Genomic DNA, 19302 nt, shown 5'->3' with positions numbered 1-19302 from the left:
GCCAAATGCTCTCAGCAACATATGACATGGTTTCTACATCCTTGATTATACTGGCTGTTCTCTTCTAGGTGTATCTCAGTTTATGCCGTATAAACTATGATACTCCAAACTGAAACATCCAGATATGGTCATACCATGGTCAGTTTAGAATGGATTCCTTTTCTCTTTTTTCTGGCTACTATGCATTTAATGTAGCCTAAAATGCATTAGTTTCTTATTTTGTTTGTAGTGTAATGACTCACTGAATTTTAATTTACCAAAAATTAAAAGTTCATAGGCATTTTCTATATGAATTTGCTACTTACACAATTAGTTTACTTAATCTGAGAGTAGATTTTTACAATTACTCAATCTCTTAATGGAGAGAACATTAATTCTTTTGTTCGTAGTACACTTATTAAACACTTAATGTGTAATAAGCTCTGTATTAGGTGTTTGAAGTAGAGATGAATAAGACATGAATGTTAAGTTTCTGTGTAACCCTCACTTGGAGTTAATCTGGGCCTTTTTATTCTGGTTAAGGACATTTTAAAAAGCCCCTAGGCACCTCAGCTTGGTGGTATCTAGTTTGAGGAGACATTAATCAGATGCTTGTGGGATAAGTGAATAAGTCACTGATGGCCCAGTGGGAAGACTAATGAAAAGAAGTAGGCTGTATCTTGAGAATGTCTTCAAGAATCCAAGTCATTCTGAATTGTTAGTTGTAAGATCTACCAGTATAGCTAGCAAAGCTAGAATCTCACCTATAACTCTATGCTGTAAAAATTAAATTTCTTTCCCTAAAATTATTGGTTGGGGTAGGAGGTAATGGAAAGTATCTAGACTGCTAGGAGTCATTTGAGAATGTTAGAACCAATAAAAACCAAACTATACATCTTGACCTAATTGAGATTTTTTTTGAAGTAGATCCCTAAACTGCCTTCATTGACTTTGACTTCAGGAATAGCTTTACATCTTTCTGTTTACCTTATTTTCTGGTATCAGATTTCAGAGTTCGTAACTAGTGATGGGAAGAAATTTTATGACTATTTTATCATCATGGTGGGATAGTCCTATGTACCATTATTTTTTCGAGAGTATAGTTAGGTTGGGGCACCCAGGTGGTGTACGTGGTTGAGGAACTGACTTCTGGTTTTGATTTAGATTGTGATCTCAGGGTGATAAGATCCAGTCCCAAGTCAGGCTCAGCACAGGTTCTGTTTGAGACTCCCTCCCTCTCCCCACAGTGCTCTCTCTCTCACTCTCTCTAAAAGAAATATATCTTTAAAAAAAAAAAAAAGGTGAAATTATGTTGAACTTTGTAAGGTGATATGCTCTGTCACCTTAGTTCCTCCCTTCCCCACATTTCTCAGATTGTCAAATTTGTGTACTTCCTCTTGCCAGTAGACACACACACTTGCTTACTTGACATGGCTTCTTCCTATGGTTGATTTTTAGGGGGAATTCGCTCAGTTTTCCAAGTACTCAAGATGAAGAAGAGAAGGAAAAATTGGAAGGTGAACAAAGGACCAGGAAGAGTCAACAGCCTATGAAGCCCAGTTGTCCTGTCAAAGACCCTCCTTCTCCTGTCTCCCAGCAGGTGGCCACACAGGGGCCATCCAGTCCTCAAGGGGAAGCAATGGAGACAGATGTGCTAGAAGGCCAGAATACCAATCAGGAAAAACCTAGTAATGCCTTGACTGAAAGGCCCAGCCAAAATAACATAGGAATCCAGACCATAGAGCGTTCCCTGTGGGTCCCAGAAACTGTTTCAGCAGCAACCCAGACTGTAAAGAATGTATGTGAACAGGGGACCAGTACGGTGGACCAGAATTCTGGAAAACAAGATGCCACAGTTCAGACTGAGAGGGGGACTGGTGAAAAACCAGTCAGTGCTCCTGGGGATGATACAGAGTCTCTCCATAGCCAGGTGAGACAACATACAGAGTATCTTAGGGGTCCTGTTTTTTGACTTCATGGATTCCTGGAGAATTGAACATGTGGTACTTGTACCTAATGATAATTCTTAAGGATTTTGTACAGAACAGTAATTAAAAACAATTTTTCCAGGATGGAGATAGGGTAGTGAAAATTATGGGTAGCTGTATCCAGTAGGTAGTCTGAAACAGTGTTGGAGTTTGTCAAGTAGGTCTTTACTGGAAACGAAAGCCAGGAATTTAGTCTAGGCCCTATAATATTCTTCTACATTTAACTTTTTCTGCCACAATTTTTCGTCTTCCCTTAAAAGCATCACTGCTGATTGCTTCCCTCCCAAGTTTATTTCACCAAGGTTCCCAGGAACTTGAGAAGAGTACAAAGCAGAGGAGAAGGGATAGAGAAGCATGAAGGATACTGTACCACAGTATTAGAAACAGAACAGTAAGAGAGAGAGGAAGGAGTGCTCGGGTGACTAGGACTGCAGAAAGAGGCTACAGCTAGATATAATGGGAGGAAAAGGATTGGGGCTGATGGAAGTAAGACTGGAGGAGTAACAGGTTCTTGGGAAGAGAGTTGGGAAGTGTAGGTAGTAATAAAAATTGAATGGGTAAGAAATTGTGGTAGAACTGTACCTATTAACAAAGAAGAGGAAGTTCATAAAATCTCATCAGATGGCATTTGGGTTCCATGGCAGGGAAAATTTGGAAGTTATTAATAGTGCTTAAATTGCCTTTTCAGTTGCTCTGGTAGACTATCTTCATTTGGAATCTGCCTAGGAAAGCTTCATTAGTGATGTGATAGAAGTTAGTGATGTGCTAGTGACGTTCTAATTGTCCAAGTTGTTTGTTTTATAAAAATAAAATAATATAGTTCCTCTTTTTTGAACACCTAAAGTGTATCAGCATTGTGCTCAAGACAACCCATGAGGTTGGTATTATTATTCCCATTTCACAGGTAAAGAAACCGAGCTGAAGAGAGGTTAAGTAACTTGCCCAAGATTTTGCCATCAGTAGGTGGCAGAACTGGAATTTGAACTCAGCATATCTGACTTCAGAATCGGTATTCTTTTCATTATGCTATGTTGCTTTTCTCTTTATTAATCATGGCCTGTGTAGTCTTGTTCTGTTTATCTGTGCCTCTCCAGGAACTCCAGAAATTATGTTTACATTATTAGCCTTTCAAGGTAACATGGTCTATGAAACTTAAGACTATCAGTTTGTACAGATTAAAAATAGCATAGTTTTTTGAATATAGGGATTATAATAGATCAGACCCTATTTTGCACTTATTTTTACCATTAAAGTGTTTAAAGTCTGTCAGGTAATAATGTGGTCTCTCTACCTTTATAGAAAGTGTTAAACTTGATCCAAAAGATAGCAGTCTTATAGAAGCCACTAGATTATGTCTTCCTTTCTTTCTTTGTAAAATAGGGAAATAATCTCTGCTCCTATCTCATGATGATGAGAGCAGGAGCCAGTGAGCCCTAGTGGTTAAGCCTAGGCTGTGGAGTCAGACCACTTCTATCTGGGATATTGTGAGGATTAAATGAGATAAGGCATGTGAACCCCTTACTTAACACTACACCTGGCACATAGTAGATAGCTCAGTATATGTTGGCTACTGCTACTGCCTGTTGATTATTACGATTTTAAACACCACTGCTGATACTGTACTGCTATTGTGTCATACAGAGTGAAATAACATATTTAAGAGCTAATTTTTCCTGCTAAGAAAGGTGCTAGGAAAATCTAGGTGGTGAGTAAGTACAGTTTCACTTGGGAAAGGTGAGACATTATGGAGGTGGATTATGGTGATGTTTGCAGAACAGTGTGAATGTGTGTATGCTTACAAATGGTTATAGTGGTAAATTTCGTGTATATTTTACTACAGTAAAAAATTACAGGGGCGCCTGGGTGGCTCAGTGGGTTAAGCCGCTGCCTTCGGCTCAGGTCATGATCTCAGGGTCCTGGGATCGAGTCCCGCATCGGGCTCTCTGCTCAGCGGAGAGCCTGCTTCCCTCTCTCTCTCTCTGCCTGCCTCTCCATCTACATGTGATTTCTCTCTGTCAAATAAATAAATAAAATCTTTAAAAAAAAAAAAAAAAAAAAAAAAATTACAGATGAAGTGGGTACAGTAACAAATCGGCATTGCCGTGCTGTATTTTGAAGAATGTTGGAAAATGAGGAAGGCTCTGTGGAGGTTTTTCAGGTGCCAGTGTTTTCGTATCCAGTGCATTCTGGGTAGGACTCCGGCCAGTGCTGGGGAAAAGCATAGGTAGCCTACCTTAGACAGTCCTTAAAATTTCACTTCTGTAGCCAGTGCACCTAGAGCCAGGCTTTTAATAAAGAGCAAGTTTGGTTTTGTTTTCATTTTATCTTCCTTTTATAATGCTAAGATCATCAAGCTATTTATCTTTACAGAGACCTCTTTTTAGAAGACTCTTTGAAGAGAGAGTAAGCATAGCTTTCTTTTTATCTGCCCCCTTTCTTTTCTCTCCTTTCTTATTCTGTCAGACATGTTTATTTTTAAGTGTCTCTCTTGAAGTGATCATCTTGTCTGGCTGTTGTAGTGGAAGAATGCAGGAAGTCTTGAGAAGTCTCAACACAAGGAGTGTTGATGTATCCCTGAAACCTTTAAGACCTCTGTGATCCAGGGCCTGGCTCTCCCTGTTTAGGCAGGAGATCTAGGCTGTCACGGTTCTGATACAGGGGCACCCTGATGATGGAGCTGTGACAGACCAGAGCTCTGACCACTCATTAACCAGAGTTGTGTATACAAAAGTACTTTAGTGTATGTGCTGCCAAAGTGAGCACTATACAAAAGTATTTTAAGAAATTAGTTGGTTTATGTTTCTGTACTTTTTGTTTTATTTATATCCTCATAATTTAGATACCCATTTTGGTAGATACTTTACCCCTAAGATGTAGTTGGAGTGGGAATTAGGAAAATTACTCAAAGTTTTAGGTAAATTACTACCATATTGGTCAGTAAAAACCCAGGATCATCATCATTGCAGTGGTATATATAGTTCTTTGGAAAGACTTGGATACCTTGACATTGACTGTTTTAAAAAAAAAAGTCAGTCTACTGTGGGGAAGTAAGGCGGGAGAAAAAGTGCATTTTCTCCTGCTCAGAATTAGAGAGCCAGTGAGGTGGAGGGGAGGGCATGGATGCTGTCAGATGTGGTATATGTGTAATGAGAAAACATGTATGTAACAGTTGGCATAAAAATGTAGGGTTTATTTAAGCTATTTAACTATTCTTTATAGTACAAGTAAATACAGAATCCTTATTTATTAATGTTTTCTGTTTGTGGACACTAGCTTGGCTCTTGTTATAATTATTACTTGAAACATTAAATATTTCATATTCTGAGAGAAATCTGTATCTAGTTCTAGGCATAATTAAACTATAGTGTTGGTGACTAATGTGGGAAAAACAGACTGCACTGAGATTAATAGATTACTCTGTTCTTATATAAAGTTCTAAAGAATGCCTTTTATTTAAAGAGATGATGCAAGTATAAGTTTGTATACTGATTGACAAGTCAGCATCAAAATCCAAAGGATTATAACCTAAAATGTACTTTTATGGGGGTCAGAGTTTCACTTAAATATCCTTGATACAAGTGCTAGACGTTATGATTTTGATTTAGACAGAAATAGGTCATTTTAAGTGATAAACTGTTAAAAACTCTTCCTAGCTTCTGGCTATATAGTCCATCCCTGTTCTTATCTATAGGTGAGTAGAGTACAAAACAACTAGAAAATTCCGTCACACTAGATTCATGGAACCTCTGAACAATGCTCATCATGAAGAAATTGATCTGATTCTTTTTGCAGTGAGACCCATGCTTGTGTTCCATATTTTCTGTCACAGGGAGAGGAAGAGTTTGATATGCCTCAGCCCCCACATGGCCATGTCCTGCATCGCCACATGAGAACAATCCGTGAGGTTCGCACGCTTGTCACCCGTGTCATCACAGATGTGTATTATGTGGATGGAACAGAAGTAGAAAGAAAAGTAACTGAGGTAATACATACTTGGGTCTATGTTGCAAATTTCAGTAGAAAAGTTTCCCTGGCTCTCCACGTTCACCTCTACCTGCCCTTCTTGTACAACTAGCTTTTGTGTTTTCCTTTGTCTTGTTAGAAAGATGTTAAGAACTTGGTAAGAGGAGAGTCTTTTTTTTTTTTTTTTTTAATTTTTATTTATTTGACAGATCATAAGTAGGCAGAGAGGCAGGCAGAGAGAAAGGGGGAAGCAGGCTCCCTGCAAAGCAGGGAGACCAATGATGGGGCTCCATGCAGGGCTCGATGTGGGGCTTGATCCCAGGACCCGGAGATCATAACCTGAGCTGAAGGCAGAGGCTTAACCCACTGAGCCACCCAGGCGCCCCAAGAGGAGAGTCTTCAATTATTCTCTTTTTCCTAACCATGAGCTTACTGTTTGACCTTTGGTCATTTATTTGACCAGTCCCATCATGGTTTCAGTTTTTTTTTTTTTTTTAAGATTTTATTTATTTATTTGACAGACAGAGATCACAAGTAGGCAGGGAGGCAGGCAGAGAGAGAGAGAGAAGGAAGCAGGCTCCCCGCTGAGCAGAGAGCCCAATGTGGGGCTCAAATCCAGGACCCTGAGACCATGACCTGAGCTGAAGACAGAGGCTTTAACCCACTAAGCCACCCAGGTGCCCCGAGAGGAGAGTCTTCAATTCTCTTTTTTCCCAATCATGAGCTTACTGTTTGACCTTTGGTCATTTATTTAACCAGTCCCATCATGGTTTCAGTTTTTGTAAAGAGCAGATTGATGAATCTCTTTAAATCCCTGTCATGTATAAATACAGTCTATGTATTATTTTTAATCCTTGGAAACACTTAAGGAGCTTTAGAATTCTTCTGCTTTATTCCACGTGTTTTTTCTCATTGCCTCTCGCTGTTTTCTCATTTGTGTTTATATTTATTGATTGTGTCCTTTCTTGGTCTCCATTCATGTGTGGTTATACCTGCTGGTAAAGATGCACCTTTATTTCATTTCTTAGTAGGATTCATTATGGACTCATTCCCAGTTTTGGCAAAATATTGGCATTTATTCATTGTCACTGGACAACATTATACTTTGTTTAGATCTCATACTAGCTGAAAGTAAGCACATTTTCTAGAATTAAAGATGTGGCACCATTCTCGGTACATATGTTAATTTCTAAGAACCATTTTATTAATTGATAAGATGCACAGCTACGTACTTTCCTTCCTTTACTCAGGCACTTTTAAAAAAATCTGCCAGCTAGTCATACAGGAAGTTGAGCTCAGGGAGAATTAAAATTGTATGTAGTTTATTAAATGAAACATATTATTGCTGCTGTTCATTGATGGGCCATTGTGCCCCTCACGGCAGAAAGGATTTGACATTAGTTTGAGAAATTGTCTTGTATTCTTTCTTCATTGTATACCAAAATCCCAGATGTTATCTTCAGTTTTACAATTGTGGAATTTTTTTTTTTGGTGTTACTACTATTTTGGAAAAACTGGGAACTTACAGCAGCTTTGGAAAAGTGAATGCTTTCATGAATAGTTTTTATAAATACTTTAATCTAAAATGTTACATTGTAGCATTAATTTATTATTTGATGTACTTTTTTTTTAAGATTTTAGTTCTTTATTTGAATGAGAGAGAGGGAGCAAGAAAACATAAGCGGCAGGCAGAGAGAGAGGGAGAAGCAGACTCCCTGCTGAACAGGATCCCAGAACCCTGAGATCATCACCTGAGCTGGAGTCAGACGCTTAATTTACTGAGCCACTCAGGCGCCCGATGTGTTTTCTAGAGTATATTTCTGGAAACAGCAGGTCTTTCAGATACTCTGAGAGGAAAAAAATGTTCCATGGTCAAAGTTTGAGAAATACCAAATGTTTAAAAACCTCCCATCCCCCATGAAAATTCATAGTACATATTACATTAAAGGCTCTAAGAAGTCCTTTATTAAAGATGTTTATTTTATTATTTAATACATTAGTTAACCAAACTTATTTGACAACTGAACATTTTTTAAGGTAGCACTTATTATACCCATATGGAACATAGTTTGGAAAATGCTGCCATAATTAAATACAGTAATTACAGGAACCAATGTTTTTGGAGTTCTAACTACATGCCAGGCACTATTGTAAGGACTTGAAGTGATTTAACTTACTTAATCCTCACAACTAAGCTGTGAGGTAGATGCTGTTATCCCATTTTCTAAATGAAGAACTGGAAGCATAGCCAGTAAAAATAACCTGCTTTAGGTTACATAGCTAATAAACAGGAACTAGAACTCATCCCATGCAGTCTAGGTCTGGAGTGTACATTTTTTTTTTTAAAGATTTTATTTATTAATTTGACAGAGAGAAATCAACAAGTAGATGGAGAGGCAGCCAGAGAGAGAGAGAGATAGGGAAGCAGGCTCCCTGCTGAGCAGAGAGCCCAATGCGGAACTCGATCCCAGGACCCTGAGATCATGACCTGAGCCGAAGGCATTGGCTTAACCCACTGAGCCACCCAGGCGCCCCTGGAGTGTACATTTTTAACCATTACATTTGCTCACTTTCAAGAGTAAAAATGATGTATGCAAGAAGTGGTATGTGATTCATATGGTAGTGTGATGAGGAAGAAACTCATCTGAGGGGAATTTTGATGCAGTCTTTCTGAATGATGTCTAGAAAGCATTTGAGTTGGATACTTAAGTTTTTAGAAGTTGGATTGATAAGGGGGAAGGGCATTCCATATAGAAAGCTTGGTGAGTAAAGGCACAGATAGAGTAAAGAGCACACAGGCATGAATAGTGTAGTTGGTAGTCAGCAAAAAAGATGCATGAAGGAGTGTGAAGATTGAGGTCAGAGGCTTCTGGGAACTTAACTTTCCTCATATCTTGTATCCTTTGCTTATTATTATTATTATTTTTTAAGATTTTATTTATTTATTTGACAGAGAGAAATCACAAGTAGATGGAGAGGCAGGCAGAGAGAGAGAAAGGGAAGCAGGCTCCTTGCTGAGCAGAGAGCCCGATGCGGGACTCGATCCCAGGACCCCGAGATCATGACCTGAGCCGAAGGCAGCGGCTCAACCCACTGAGCCACCCAGGCGCCCTTTTGCTTATTATCTTTTAGAGATTTTATTCATTTGTTTACCAGCAACAACTTCTTAACTGTGTTCCTATAGTGTGGCAGGCCCTGGGACTACAAAGATAAAAAAAAGACTCCTATTCTCTAGGAGCTTATACTTTGTTCCTACACCGTGGCAGGCCCTGGGACTATGAAGATAAAAAAAGACTCCTGTTTTCTAGGAGCAACGAATCCAAAACTTGTTGGTTGCTGAGGTAGGGAGTAGAAAGATGTGTTAGAAGAGGGGGCAGAACCTGCCAGCTTACCTGAAGGTGGCTAAAAGATTTTTCAGAAGATGTAGTACTCAAAAGTAGCAGATGACATTGAGGGGTGGGGGAGAAGGACATTATAGACAGAATGAAAAGTTACGTAAATATGTAGATAGATAGCATGATATGCTTAATGAATATTTAGAGGCTCAAGATGACACTACAGTCAGGTAGGGAATGGTAGAGAATGCCATTGGGGTTGGTAAAGGCCCATAGCATAAGGGCTTTTGTATACCATAGAGGAGTTTAGATTTTTATCTTTGGTGTGATGGAGAACCTTGAAAGAATTTCGGAGAAAAGAATGATGTGCTCAGATTTGTATATGGGAAAGGTCAGTTTAGTAGCTATTTAACCATGGATTCGAATGGGTTGAGGCATAGTTGAGACAATAGGTAATGAATGCCAGATTAGGACAGTGGTGGTCAGGGTTGAGAGAAGAGACAAGAAATAGATAGAGGGTAAAGTTTTGATAGACTTTGGTGAATTCCTGATTGTGGGGATAAAGGGAGAGGGAGAAATATAGCATGGTCCCTGGGCTTTTTGCCTGTGCAGCTAGATAGATGGTACCACACACTGTGTCAAAGAATGTAAATAGAACACTGGTTTGAGAGAGAAGATCATTCAGTAAATATTTCCCGAGGGTCTCTCTTGTGGTATGCACTGTGCTGGATTTGGGGTATACACATACCCAGGAAAGAAGATAGTGTTACCATCTCTGTCTTAACAGGGCCTCTGTAGTTTGGAAGAAGAGACACGATCTTAACAGGCCAGCTTAGTGCCTGTGTCTACGTCATTAGAAGAGCAGTGGCTTTGACTGCAGGACAGTTGCAAAGGCAGGAGTAGCTTGCTACTGTTCCAGGGCTTACTATCCAACAGAGTCTGGAATCCCAGCCTTTTAGGCTGACCATGCCTCTACTCATTTGTCATATCCAAGTGAAGAGATTGTCTTCAGTTCTGGGCTGTTGTAGTCAGATGACCAGACTGGAATCTGGCTGGAGCAGACAGTTTGGTGAAAAGAGACAGTGATTTGAGAAAGTCATATTTATCTCTGACACTTTTTACAGGTGGTGCAATTTCTGGTAAAGACCCTGAGGACACATGGCTGAGGTAGTGGAAAATGTTGATGGCGGTAATCAGATCAGGAACTTGGTTATTTCTAGAAGGGTTATCTGATGAATGTAAGCCACAGAGGATAGTGACAGATGTAGGGAAAGACTGGGAAGGGAGGCTGTGAACCAGGAATTACAGTGTTCATTCATGAGAGTGAGTGGGTGGGAGGATTTGGTGAGTAATGGGGAGAGGAAAGTTGAACAGAATGGCAAATAGTAGTTTAGTAAGAGCAAGAGGTGGGGAGATAGAAATGGTCTATTAATGGCAGTGGGGAGCAAGGTTGCCTCTTACCTCCATACTCCTGAATTGAGGTTAGTTGAGAAAAACCATCCTCTGCATAGAGCCGTAGGGGATGTGAGATGCACTGGGCATATCCAGGATTCATTCATTGAAGGCAAGGAAATGGAAGGAGGAGGACATTGTGTTTTGGATGGGTTAAATGTCAAGTGTCCTTAGTACATCCAGAGAGAAGACTTTATTGGATATTTGTATCTGTGAGTTTGGAGCAGTCATCATTGTGTGTTGGCAGACAGGCAGGGATGAGTCTGGTAAGACTGACCAGGGAAAGCACAGTAGAGTGAGAAAGGAATGAGAAAAGTCCTGTGAAATACTATTTCTAAAGGATCAGACCAAGAAAGAGGAACCCCAAAAACAAGCACATAAAGAAGTAGCCAAAGAGGTGGACTGAAAGTAAAAGTGACTTTGTAGATTCCAAGGGAGAGATTTTCAAGAAGGGAGTGGTCAAAGATAATCATTTAATTATCTTACAGCATTATTTAAATATGTGTACTTTGCATACTGTATGCCCAGAGAGGCTATAAATAAAGACTGGGGGAGGAGAGTCTGTCTACATGTCTCCCTGTCTTCTCTGATGATTTGGATAATCATCAACAGTCTAGAGCAGGAAGGCAAATCTGTAGCACCTGGGCTGTAATTTTCAGTCCTATGCCCAGAGAGGATGTTGCTGATTGGTCCCATAACCTTTTAGAAAAATCCTGGGAATTAGCCTCTAAAGGCTGCTTAAAACTGAGCTCCATTTACCACTCCGTCAAAGTAAGCATGTGAGATAAAGTCAGTTTGACATTCCTGTCTTCTATGATACTGCAACCTTAAACGTTTTATTACCTTTTTGGTTTTCATTTTTCTAAACAGTAGCACCATTTTTAGCCCATTTTTGCCTCGTTTTCTGTTTCCTTTATCGTTTATGGAAAAGTAATATAACTAATTTCAAAAAGCATGTAATTTTATCCACTGCTGATCAAATATCCAGAAGGGCCCCTAACCACTTGTTTTCCTCCTCTAACTTTCCTTTCTTCTTACCTTTCTTCTCCCAGACAAAGATTGCCTGTAGTCTGGATTAGAGTCCTTACTGTTTTCTTAGTAGCCAAAAGTTGTGAACTTGTTGAGTAAAAAGATAATATAACTTACTAGCTTATAATAGAGGTCTCTCTCTTTGCACTCCAGTACCACCTTTATTTATTTTTTATTGAGCTATAATATATAATCCCTGTAGAAAGCTCAAGTCTCAAATGTTCAGTTCAGTGGCTTTTGACAATTAATTGTATGTAACCACTACTCAGAACGAGATATAGAACATCACCATGATTCCAGAAAGTCTCCTGATTCCTGCCTTTCTGAATTGAAATTTCTATCCATCTCGGGTTTTTCAACTTCCACATTAGCATGATGTCATTGTGGCGGCTTTTAGCTTTTGTATCCATTTCTTTCTTGCAGGAGACTGAAGAGCCAATTGTAGAGTGTCAGGAATGTGAAACTGAAGTTTCCCCTTCACAGACTGGGGGCTCCTCAGGTGACCTGGGGGATATCAGCTCCTTTTCCTCCAAGGCGTCCAGCTTACACCGCACGTCAAGTGGGACAAGTCTGTCAGCCATGCACAGCAGTGGCAGCTCAGGGAGAGGAGCCGGACCACTCAAAGGGAAAACCAGCGGGACAGAACCCGCAGATTTTGCCTTGCCCAGCTCCCGAGGAGGCCCAGGAAAACTGAGGTGCAGACAGGGTCTCCAGAGAGAGAGCTACAGCAGGGGCAGGGTTGCTGACATTTTAATACCACAGGAAAAGGGGAGTCATGGGAACACCCCCCCCAATTCTCCAACTAGGATAATTCAAATCCTCTTCCTCCCCTTGTTCCTCTCCTGTTTGGTTTTGCATGGGAGGTAGGGTAGAGCTCTGTGGGAGCTAGACTTCTAAGAAAATGTAGGAAACAGGTGAGGGGACTTTGGAAGTGCTGGCATATGCTGCTGCCATCCCCATTTTATGTAGCCTACAAGTGTTTTGGTTGGGAATACAAAAAGTTTAGGGTAGTGACCCCAACTTGACACATTCCTAGCTTCTTGTTATCCTCTGCAGGTGTCTAGAGCCTGAAGTAGAAGAGGAGGCAGGGCGGAAATGGGTGTGCTGTTTTTGAGGGCAGCAGTAGGAGGCTTTGTCAGGAGGGAATAAACTTGTGCAGAGGAGGATGTCCTTTCCTTATTATCCAACACTCCCACTCCCTGGCTGATAGTTTTGGTGGTGGGTGTTCAGACTGGCTTCCTGCTGCCCTGGAGGGCTAGCACATGTTGGTTTGGCATGTAGTTTAAGGGCCGTGGGGAGAGTTTGTGAAGAAAGGACCCAGTCGCAGGTGCTGTCAGACTAACCTGTCTTCATTCTCTAGTCCTAGAAAAGGGGTCAGTCAGACAGGGGCGCCAGTGTGTGAGGAGGATGGTGATGCAGGCCTTGGCATCAGACAGGGAGGGAAGGCTCCAGTCACGCCTCGTGGGCGCGGGCGAAGGGGCCGCCCGCCTTCTCGGACCACTGGAACCAGGTACCCGGGTAGTGTGAGATAATGCTTAGTCTATGACTTGTTCAGCAAAAAAGGGAGTAGAGCGAAGAGAGGGGAGTAGAGAGTATGTGGGGTGTCAGGAGGGACATGAGGGGTCCGCACTGACTGGGGAGTGGGCAGGGATCAGAGAGGCTACCGAGAAACCAGGCTTATGCCTGTGCCGGGTCCTCTAAGAACGGGCTGACAAAGGAGTGGGAAACCTGGTAGATAAGTACTTTTTAAAATTCTTACTGCTGCCTCCTATCTCTTATCTCTCTTTAGAGAAGCAGCTGTTCCTGGCCCCTTGGGCATAGAGGACATTTCACCCAGCATGTCACCGGAGGATAAATCCTTCACTCGTATTGTGCCCCGAGTGCCAGACTCCACCAGGCGGGCAGATGTGGGTGCTGGTGCTTTGCGTCGAAGTGACTCTCCAGAGATTCCTTTCCAAGCTGCTGCTGGTCCTTCTGATGGTTTGGATGCCTCTTCCCCAGGGAATAGCTTTGTAGGGCTCCGTGTTGTAGCCAAGTGGTCGTCAAATGGCTATTTTTACTCTGGGAAAATCACTCGTGATGTCGGAGCTGGGAAGTATAAATTGCTCTTTGATGATGGATACGAGTGTGACGTTTTGGGCAAAGACATTCTGCTGTGTGACCCCATCCCACTGGATACAGAAGTGACAGCCCTCTCCGAGGATGAGTATTTCAGTGCAGGTAATAAAGGGGTGGAGTCTGTAAGAGATTCGCTTTGCCGGGGCCAGTCTTCTCTCCAGTCAGTTACTACCAGGAGCCCTCGCTCCAGCCTGATTGCTCTGCGGGGGTCTCTAAAGCTGGCAGTTCCATTCCTACTATATTGGTTACTTCCACACTGCCTTTTTTGTTTTCCTTTGTTGCTTATTTTTAAATGAACTTACTTTGGCATAATATTATATTTATGGGAAATAATACAGAGTACTGTGCCAAGTACAGAATACTGGGATAATGTAGGGAGTTGCTGTCCACCCCTCAGCCAGCTTCCCAGCTTTCCCTGTTGTTAACATCTTCCATTAGCATGGGACATTTGTCACAACTAAGAAACCAACCTAACTCCTTACTAACTAAATTCCAGACCTTGTTTGGATTTCATGAGCTTTTACGTGTTCATTTTCTGTTCTAGGGATCCAGTCCGTTAGCCCTCATGTGTCCTTTGATCTCCTTTGATCTGTGACAGTTTCTGAATCTTTTCTTCTTTTTCTTGACGTTGACAGTTTTAGGGGGTTAAATATTTTGTAGGATATCACTCAGTTTGGGTCTTCTCATGTTTTATTTGATTAGATCAGAGTGTTAAGGGTTTTGAAAAGAATGCTGGGAAGGTGAAGTGCACTTCTTTTGACATCACATAGGGCAGAGAGGCCATGACATCCATAGGACGTCACTGGTCTCGTTAGTCCTCATCCCTTGGTTTAAGTGTTTGCAAGTTTTGTCCACTGTAAAGTTAGTGTTTTTTCCTTTTCACCACTGAGACTTACATACAGTACCTGCCTTGCTGGGAATCTAGAAGGTGAGTGGCAGATCTATTGAGATATTTTTACTTAGGAAGAAGTTGTTTGTACTGTGTTTTTGTGCATGCATACCTACCGACCATGGTAGGTACCTTTTTTTTTTTCTTATAGTAGCCAGTTCCCTATAATCATGATGGTGACAGATTTGTATTTGTTACGACTGTATCGTGTGCCAGTTCTTTGAATATATTGCCTCTTCTGTGAGCTAATTTGAACATAAATGTTTGTGTTGAGTTTTATCATTTAAAAATACCGTTTCTGGAGATTGTTTGGAACATGGATTAGGATATAATGGACAACAGTGCCTCTGTTAAAGTATCTTCACACCTTCCTGTGATGTAGACTCCTGAGTAGTTGTTCCCCCTTTATTTCGTTGTTAAACTTAACCTTTTAGCACTGAATAACAGCTCTATGTGGCTTTAATTAGTAGCATGGGGATTTAGGTCTTTTATGGTCTGTAGCTTATGTAGTTTGTATCAAATATATTCATTCTTCTTTTTCAGATGTAAAGTTTATCTTGGAGGTCCTCTTAAGACAGACAGTCTTTATGCAGGGTGAATTACAGCATCGGGGTTGGAGGGAGTCTGTGTCTCATTTATTGAGGTTGTCTACTAATGTCAGTGTTAGCCACCTTTAGTTTTAGTAACTCTTCATCAGTATGAAGTTTATTTTTGCTTTGGGCTTCTTTGTCCTTTTCAAGGGGGTCTTTGTGACTTAGTTTCCTGATAGAGGTTTAAACAAGGGGAAAGAGAGTGATTGTGTGGCATAGATAGAGAACCAAGTCTTGCTTTTCATGTCTGTTATTTCTTTTCTTGGTGGCATATGCTCTGGGTTTCTTTTAGCCCTTCATTCAAGCATAGGCTAATGGGGGAAAACAAATGGACCCTTTTAAAAGGTGTTCATGATAATGCATTGTTTTTACCTCATGTATGTGTTTTGTGTGTGTGTGTGTGTATATACACACACATATATTGCACACGTGTGTGTAAATTATTTGATAGGTAGAGGGTATTTTTCATAGGTTTCAGAATGGGTTTTACCCAAGACCACACTGCTTGGTGGTGGCAGAATTAGACCTAGGCCTAGGTCTCCGGAATTCTAGCCCTGATCCCTTTTATATTCCACATTGTGTTCCTTCTAAATGAGAGGCCTTATTTTTAGGTTCTGAATCAGAGCAAGAAATATTAGGGAAAATTAGGCAGGAGAGGCAGAATTTATTTATTTTTTCCTTTCTTTGCTGTGTATCTCTGTTTTGATTTAGCCACACAGACACATGTTCTCTTAGCGTGATGTCATCTTTCACCTACAGCTTAACTCAAGAATTACCACTCAGCCTCCAAAGAAGCCAAGAAGGAAAGGTTTAGTAAGTTATAATGGGATTGTTAAGAAACCACATGTCTCGCTTCAAAAAATAATTGAACTACTAACAACTCACAAAGGCTGGCTTTAGGAAGTTATTTTATAACTGAAGAGTTCTTTCTGTTAAGAACCTTTCCGTGTCCCAACCCCAGGGTAGTAGCTACATACCTTTCTAAGTGGTGGTGGTGCCACTGGAATTTCTTTAAGTACTGGCTTCAGCCCCCTATTGTACCTTTTAATGCCCTGCCTCAAGCCTGCCGTGCAGAGCCATGGTGAGTGGGTGCCAAGCAACCTAAAACAACAGCAGGCCGCTCTTCTGTTGTTCCCACTCAGGGGTGGTGAAAGGGCACAGGAAGGAATCTGGAGAATTGTACTACAGCATTGAAAAAGAAGGCCAAAGGAAGTGGTACAAGCGAATGGCCGTCATCCTGTCCTTGGAGCAAGGAAACAGACTGAGGGAGCAGTATGGCCTTGGCCCATACGAGGCAGTAACCCCCCTTACCAAGGCAGCAGATATCAGCTTGGGTAAGACCTTTGCTTCCTGAAAAACTGCCCCCAGGCCCTGCTTTGTTTGTGTTAGGAGGAGTGAATTCTAGAGTAGTAAGCATGCCTTCCTAAATCTTACTACTCCTGTGGTGTATGAGATGCTGATGAGCTGCTGTTTTCTGGAGCCATTGCCTATCTCTGTGTCTTTCCCGGGACCAGAAAGTAAGTCCTCAGATTCTTCTGACCTCCCCAGTTTTCTGCAGGGGGCCAGGCATACTTCAGTCATGACTGAGACTGAAACAGAAAAGGTGGTGGTTTGAAGGGAGGTTTTGTGCTGCCTGGGGAGGTGGAGGAAAGGGTGTGGTGATCTCTAACTCAGGCCCTACCCAGCTTCTTGGAGTCCAGGGCCTCATGGTCTCATGGAGTTGACCAGCCTTTGGCTTACCCTATCCTAGACAATTTGGTGGAAGGGAAGCGGAAACGGCGCAGCAACATCAGTTCCCCGGCCACCCCCGCTGCCTCCAGCAGCAGCAGCACAACCCCTACCCGCAAGACCACAGAAAGCCCTCGTGCCTCCTCCGGAGTTCCCTCAGGCAAAAGAAAACTGATCACCTCTGAAGAGGAACGGTCCCCTGCCAAGCGAGGCCGGAAGTCTGCCACTGTGAAACCTGGTGAGTGCTTCCTTTTGCCTCATTCTCCCTCAGACCACTATGGAATACAGGGCTAGCTGCCGGAGAGATGGAGCCTGAGAAGTGGCGGTGGCTCCTCTCTCCTGGCTACAAAGATGGGGTCCCATACAAGCCCCAGGTAGTACTCCGCTTACTGCATCCACCTTTATGCATCTCCCAGCAGAGTCCAGTAGAGGTAGATAGGACATGAAATCTTGGTTGGACACATTCATTGACTTCCGTGTAGGTTCTAAGAGGGGAAAAGAAGTACTGAATTTTAAGCAGATTCAAGATAGGTGAAACTGGTCTTACATATCTTCTTTACCTGGCACCATCTTCTACCTCAGGAAGCTCTGCTTCCCCCTCCCTTGCACCCAGGGTCCTCTGGCTCTCCCAGACTTCCTCTTGAAAGCTAGTACCTCACTTTGCATCTCCCATCCTCATACTGTTCCCAAACAACTGCTTTCCAGTCCCTCATGCTTCATATTAACAGGAATTAATCTATCTTTATCTGTCTTTGTTTCATAGTCTCTACTATGATCCTTTCACATCCATTTGGGGTTCTAGAGACACAGGGGTAAAGTCCTCCTGTCTTCCCTGAGGGAGCCCTCTCAGTCCAGCAAACTTAAGGACTTCGTTGATTGTTACATGTCCATTGTCCTGGCACCAGAACTGCTTTTGTTTCCTGTGTATTTGGGTTGTGTCATCTCCATATATATCTCACACTCGTGTTGTGTTCAGGTTATGTGAGGCATGGAACGAACTACTTTACACATAATACCTCAGATAATCCCTATGAGGTATAGATGTTAGAATTCATGTTCCAGTAGAAGAATCTGTGGCACAGGAGAGTGGGCTGACTTTCCCAAGGTGACCGAGTCATCCAGAAGTCACACTCAGGCAGTCGATTTTGAAGTCAAAAGCTTGTACATACTGCATCAGACTGTGCTTCTCCTGCTGGTTTTGTTTTAGGGAGGCATGACCTGTCTGTCATCTTAGCCTCCTAATGAGGCTATGATTCTGCTTCTCCAAATCAGGTATTTGTTTTCTTTCTGTGGACTTATTGGGGCACTCCTAGCATGGGTGTTCTGGGAGTCCTGGGCTGGCTGGTTCACTTATCCACCACCAGGGGTTGGAAACTGGGACAATTGAAGCAGGCTGGTTTGATGGTGCTCCATCAGCGTGTAAGAACACTTTATTACCAAGTATTCTGTGCACCGTTCTGGTGAGGGTCAGGTATAGGATGGTCTATCTGCCAGGGACATTTCTTGGTAATAAAAAAGGTGGGCTTTTTGTTGTCTGTTTTTAAGGACTGTTTCAAAATAACACTTACCTTGGGGGATTCCAAGCACTGGGCAAAGAAAGTGGACTGAAGATTTCCAAATAATTTTTCATTCCTACCTAAGCTTCATTTGTATTAGAACCACCACCTTCTTCAAATGATCTCAGAAGTATTTGGTTTGGCTGTATAAAAACAATACTAGTTGATTTTAATCTATGAAAATAATGTATACATCATCATGACTGTAAAATTTAAATATACCACATTTCTCTGTACTGTAAATTGGGTCCTACGTTATTGACCATATAGCTTAAAAAAGTTGGTCAGGACCTTCCCAGCCCATCCTGTCGTGCCCAGGCAGTGGTCTGTAGCCTTCTAGTAACTGTACTCTGTCCTTTCCAGGTGCGGTGGGGGCAGGAGAGTTTGTGAGCCCCTGTGAGAGTGGAGACAATATGGGTGAACCCTCTGCCCTGGAAGAGCAGAGAGGACCCTTGCCCCTCAACAAGACCTTGTTTTTGGGCTATGCTTTTCTTCTCACCATGGCGACAACCAGTGACAAGTTGGCCAGCCGCTCCAAACTGCCAGACGGTCCTACAGGAAGCAGTGAGGAAGAGGAGGGTAAGTCCCAGGAAGCCCTGGGGACTCTGACACTTGGGCACTTTCTTCCTTTCTATTCACTTTATGAGCCTACCAAGGTGGCAGTCCAGGTGGCAT

General features: G+C 42.0%; 1 protein-coding gene across 5 annotated transcripts in view; it reads left to right on the top strand.

Annotated features, from left to right (window-relative positions):
- TP53BP1 (tumor protein p53 binding protein 1) overlaps window positions 1-19302 on the top strand; it is a 78183-nt gene that overhangs the window by 53098 nt on the left and 5783 nt on the right. For 3 of the 5 annotated variants that reach the window (XR_199297.3, XM_013055468.2, XM_004751240.3), the window contains 8 exons: window positions 1438-1909; window positions 5797-5949; window positions 12170-12441; window positions 13107-13256; window positions 13536-13966; window positions 16486-16677; window positions 17094-17309; window positions 18991-19206. Coding sequence is in view for 4 of the 5 variants with exons in the window: in XM_013055468.2 (XP_012910922.1) it covers window positions 1438-1909; window positions 5797-5949; window positions 12170-12441; window positions 13107-13256; window positions 13536-13966; window positions 16486-16677; window positions 17094-17309; window positions 18991-19206 (2102 nt within the window). In the remaining variant the exon portion in view is untranslated. Of the gene's footprint in view, window positions 1-1437; window positions 1910-5796; window positions 5950-12169; window positions 12442-13106; window positions 13257-13535; window positions 13967-16485; window positions 16678-17093; window positions 17310-18278; window positions 18344-18990; window positions 19207-19302 lie in introns of those variants that run through there. The other 2 variants (XM_013055469.2, XM_004751242.3) reach the window with 2 other exon arrangements.

This window comes from Mustela putorius, unplaced genomic scaffold (assembly GCF_011764305.1).
Source record: "Mustela putorius furo isolate JIRA1106 unplaced genomic scaffold, ASM1176430v1.1 tig00003898_pilon_pilon_pilon, whole genome shotgun sequence".
In the NCBI taxonomy this organism is placed as follows: domain Eukaryota; kingdom Metazoa; phylum Chordata; class Mammalia; order Carnivora; family Mustelidae; genus Mustela; species Mustela putorius.
The sequence above is the reverse complement of the archived record's forward strand: the minus strand, read 5'-3'. Positions and strand labels throughout refer to the sequence as shown.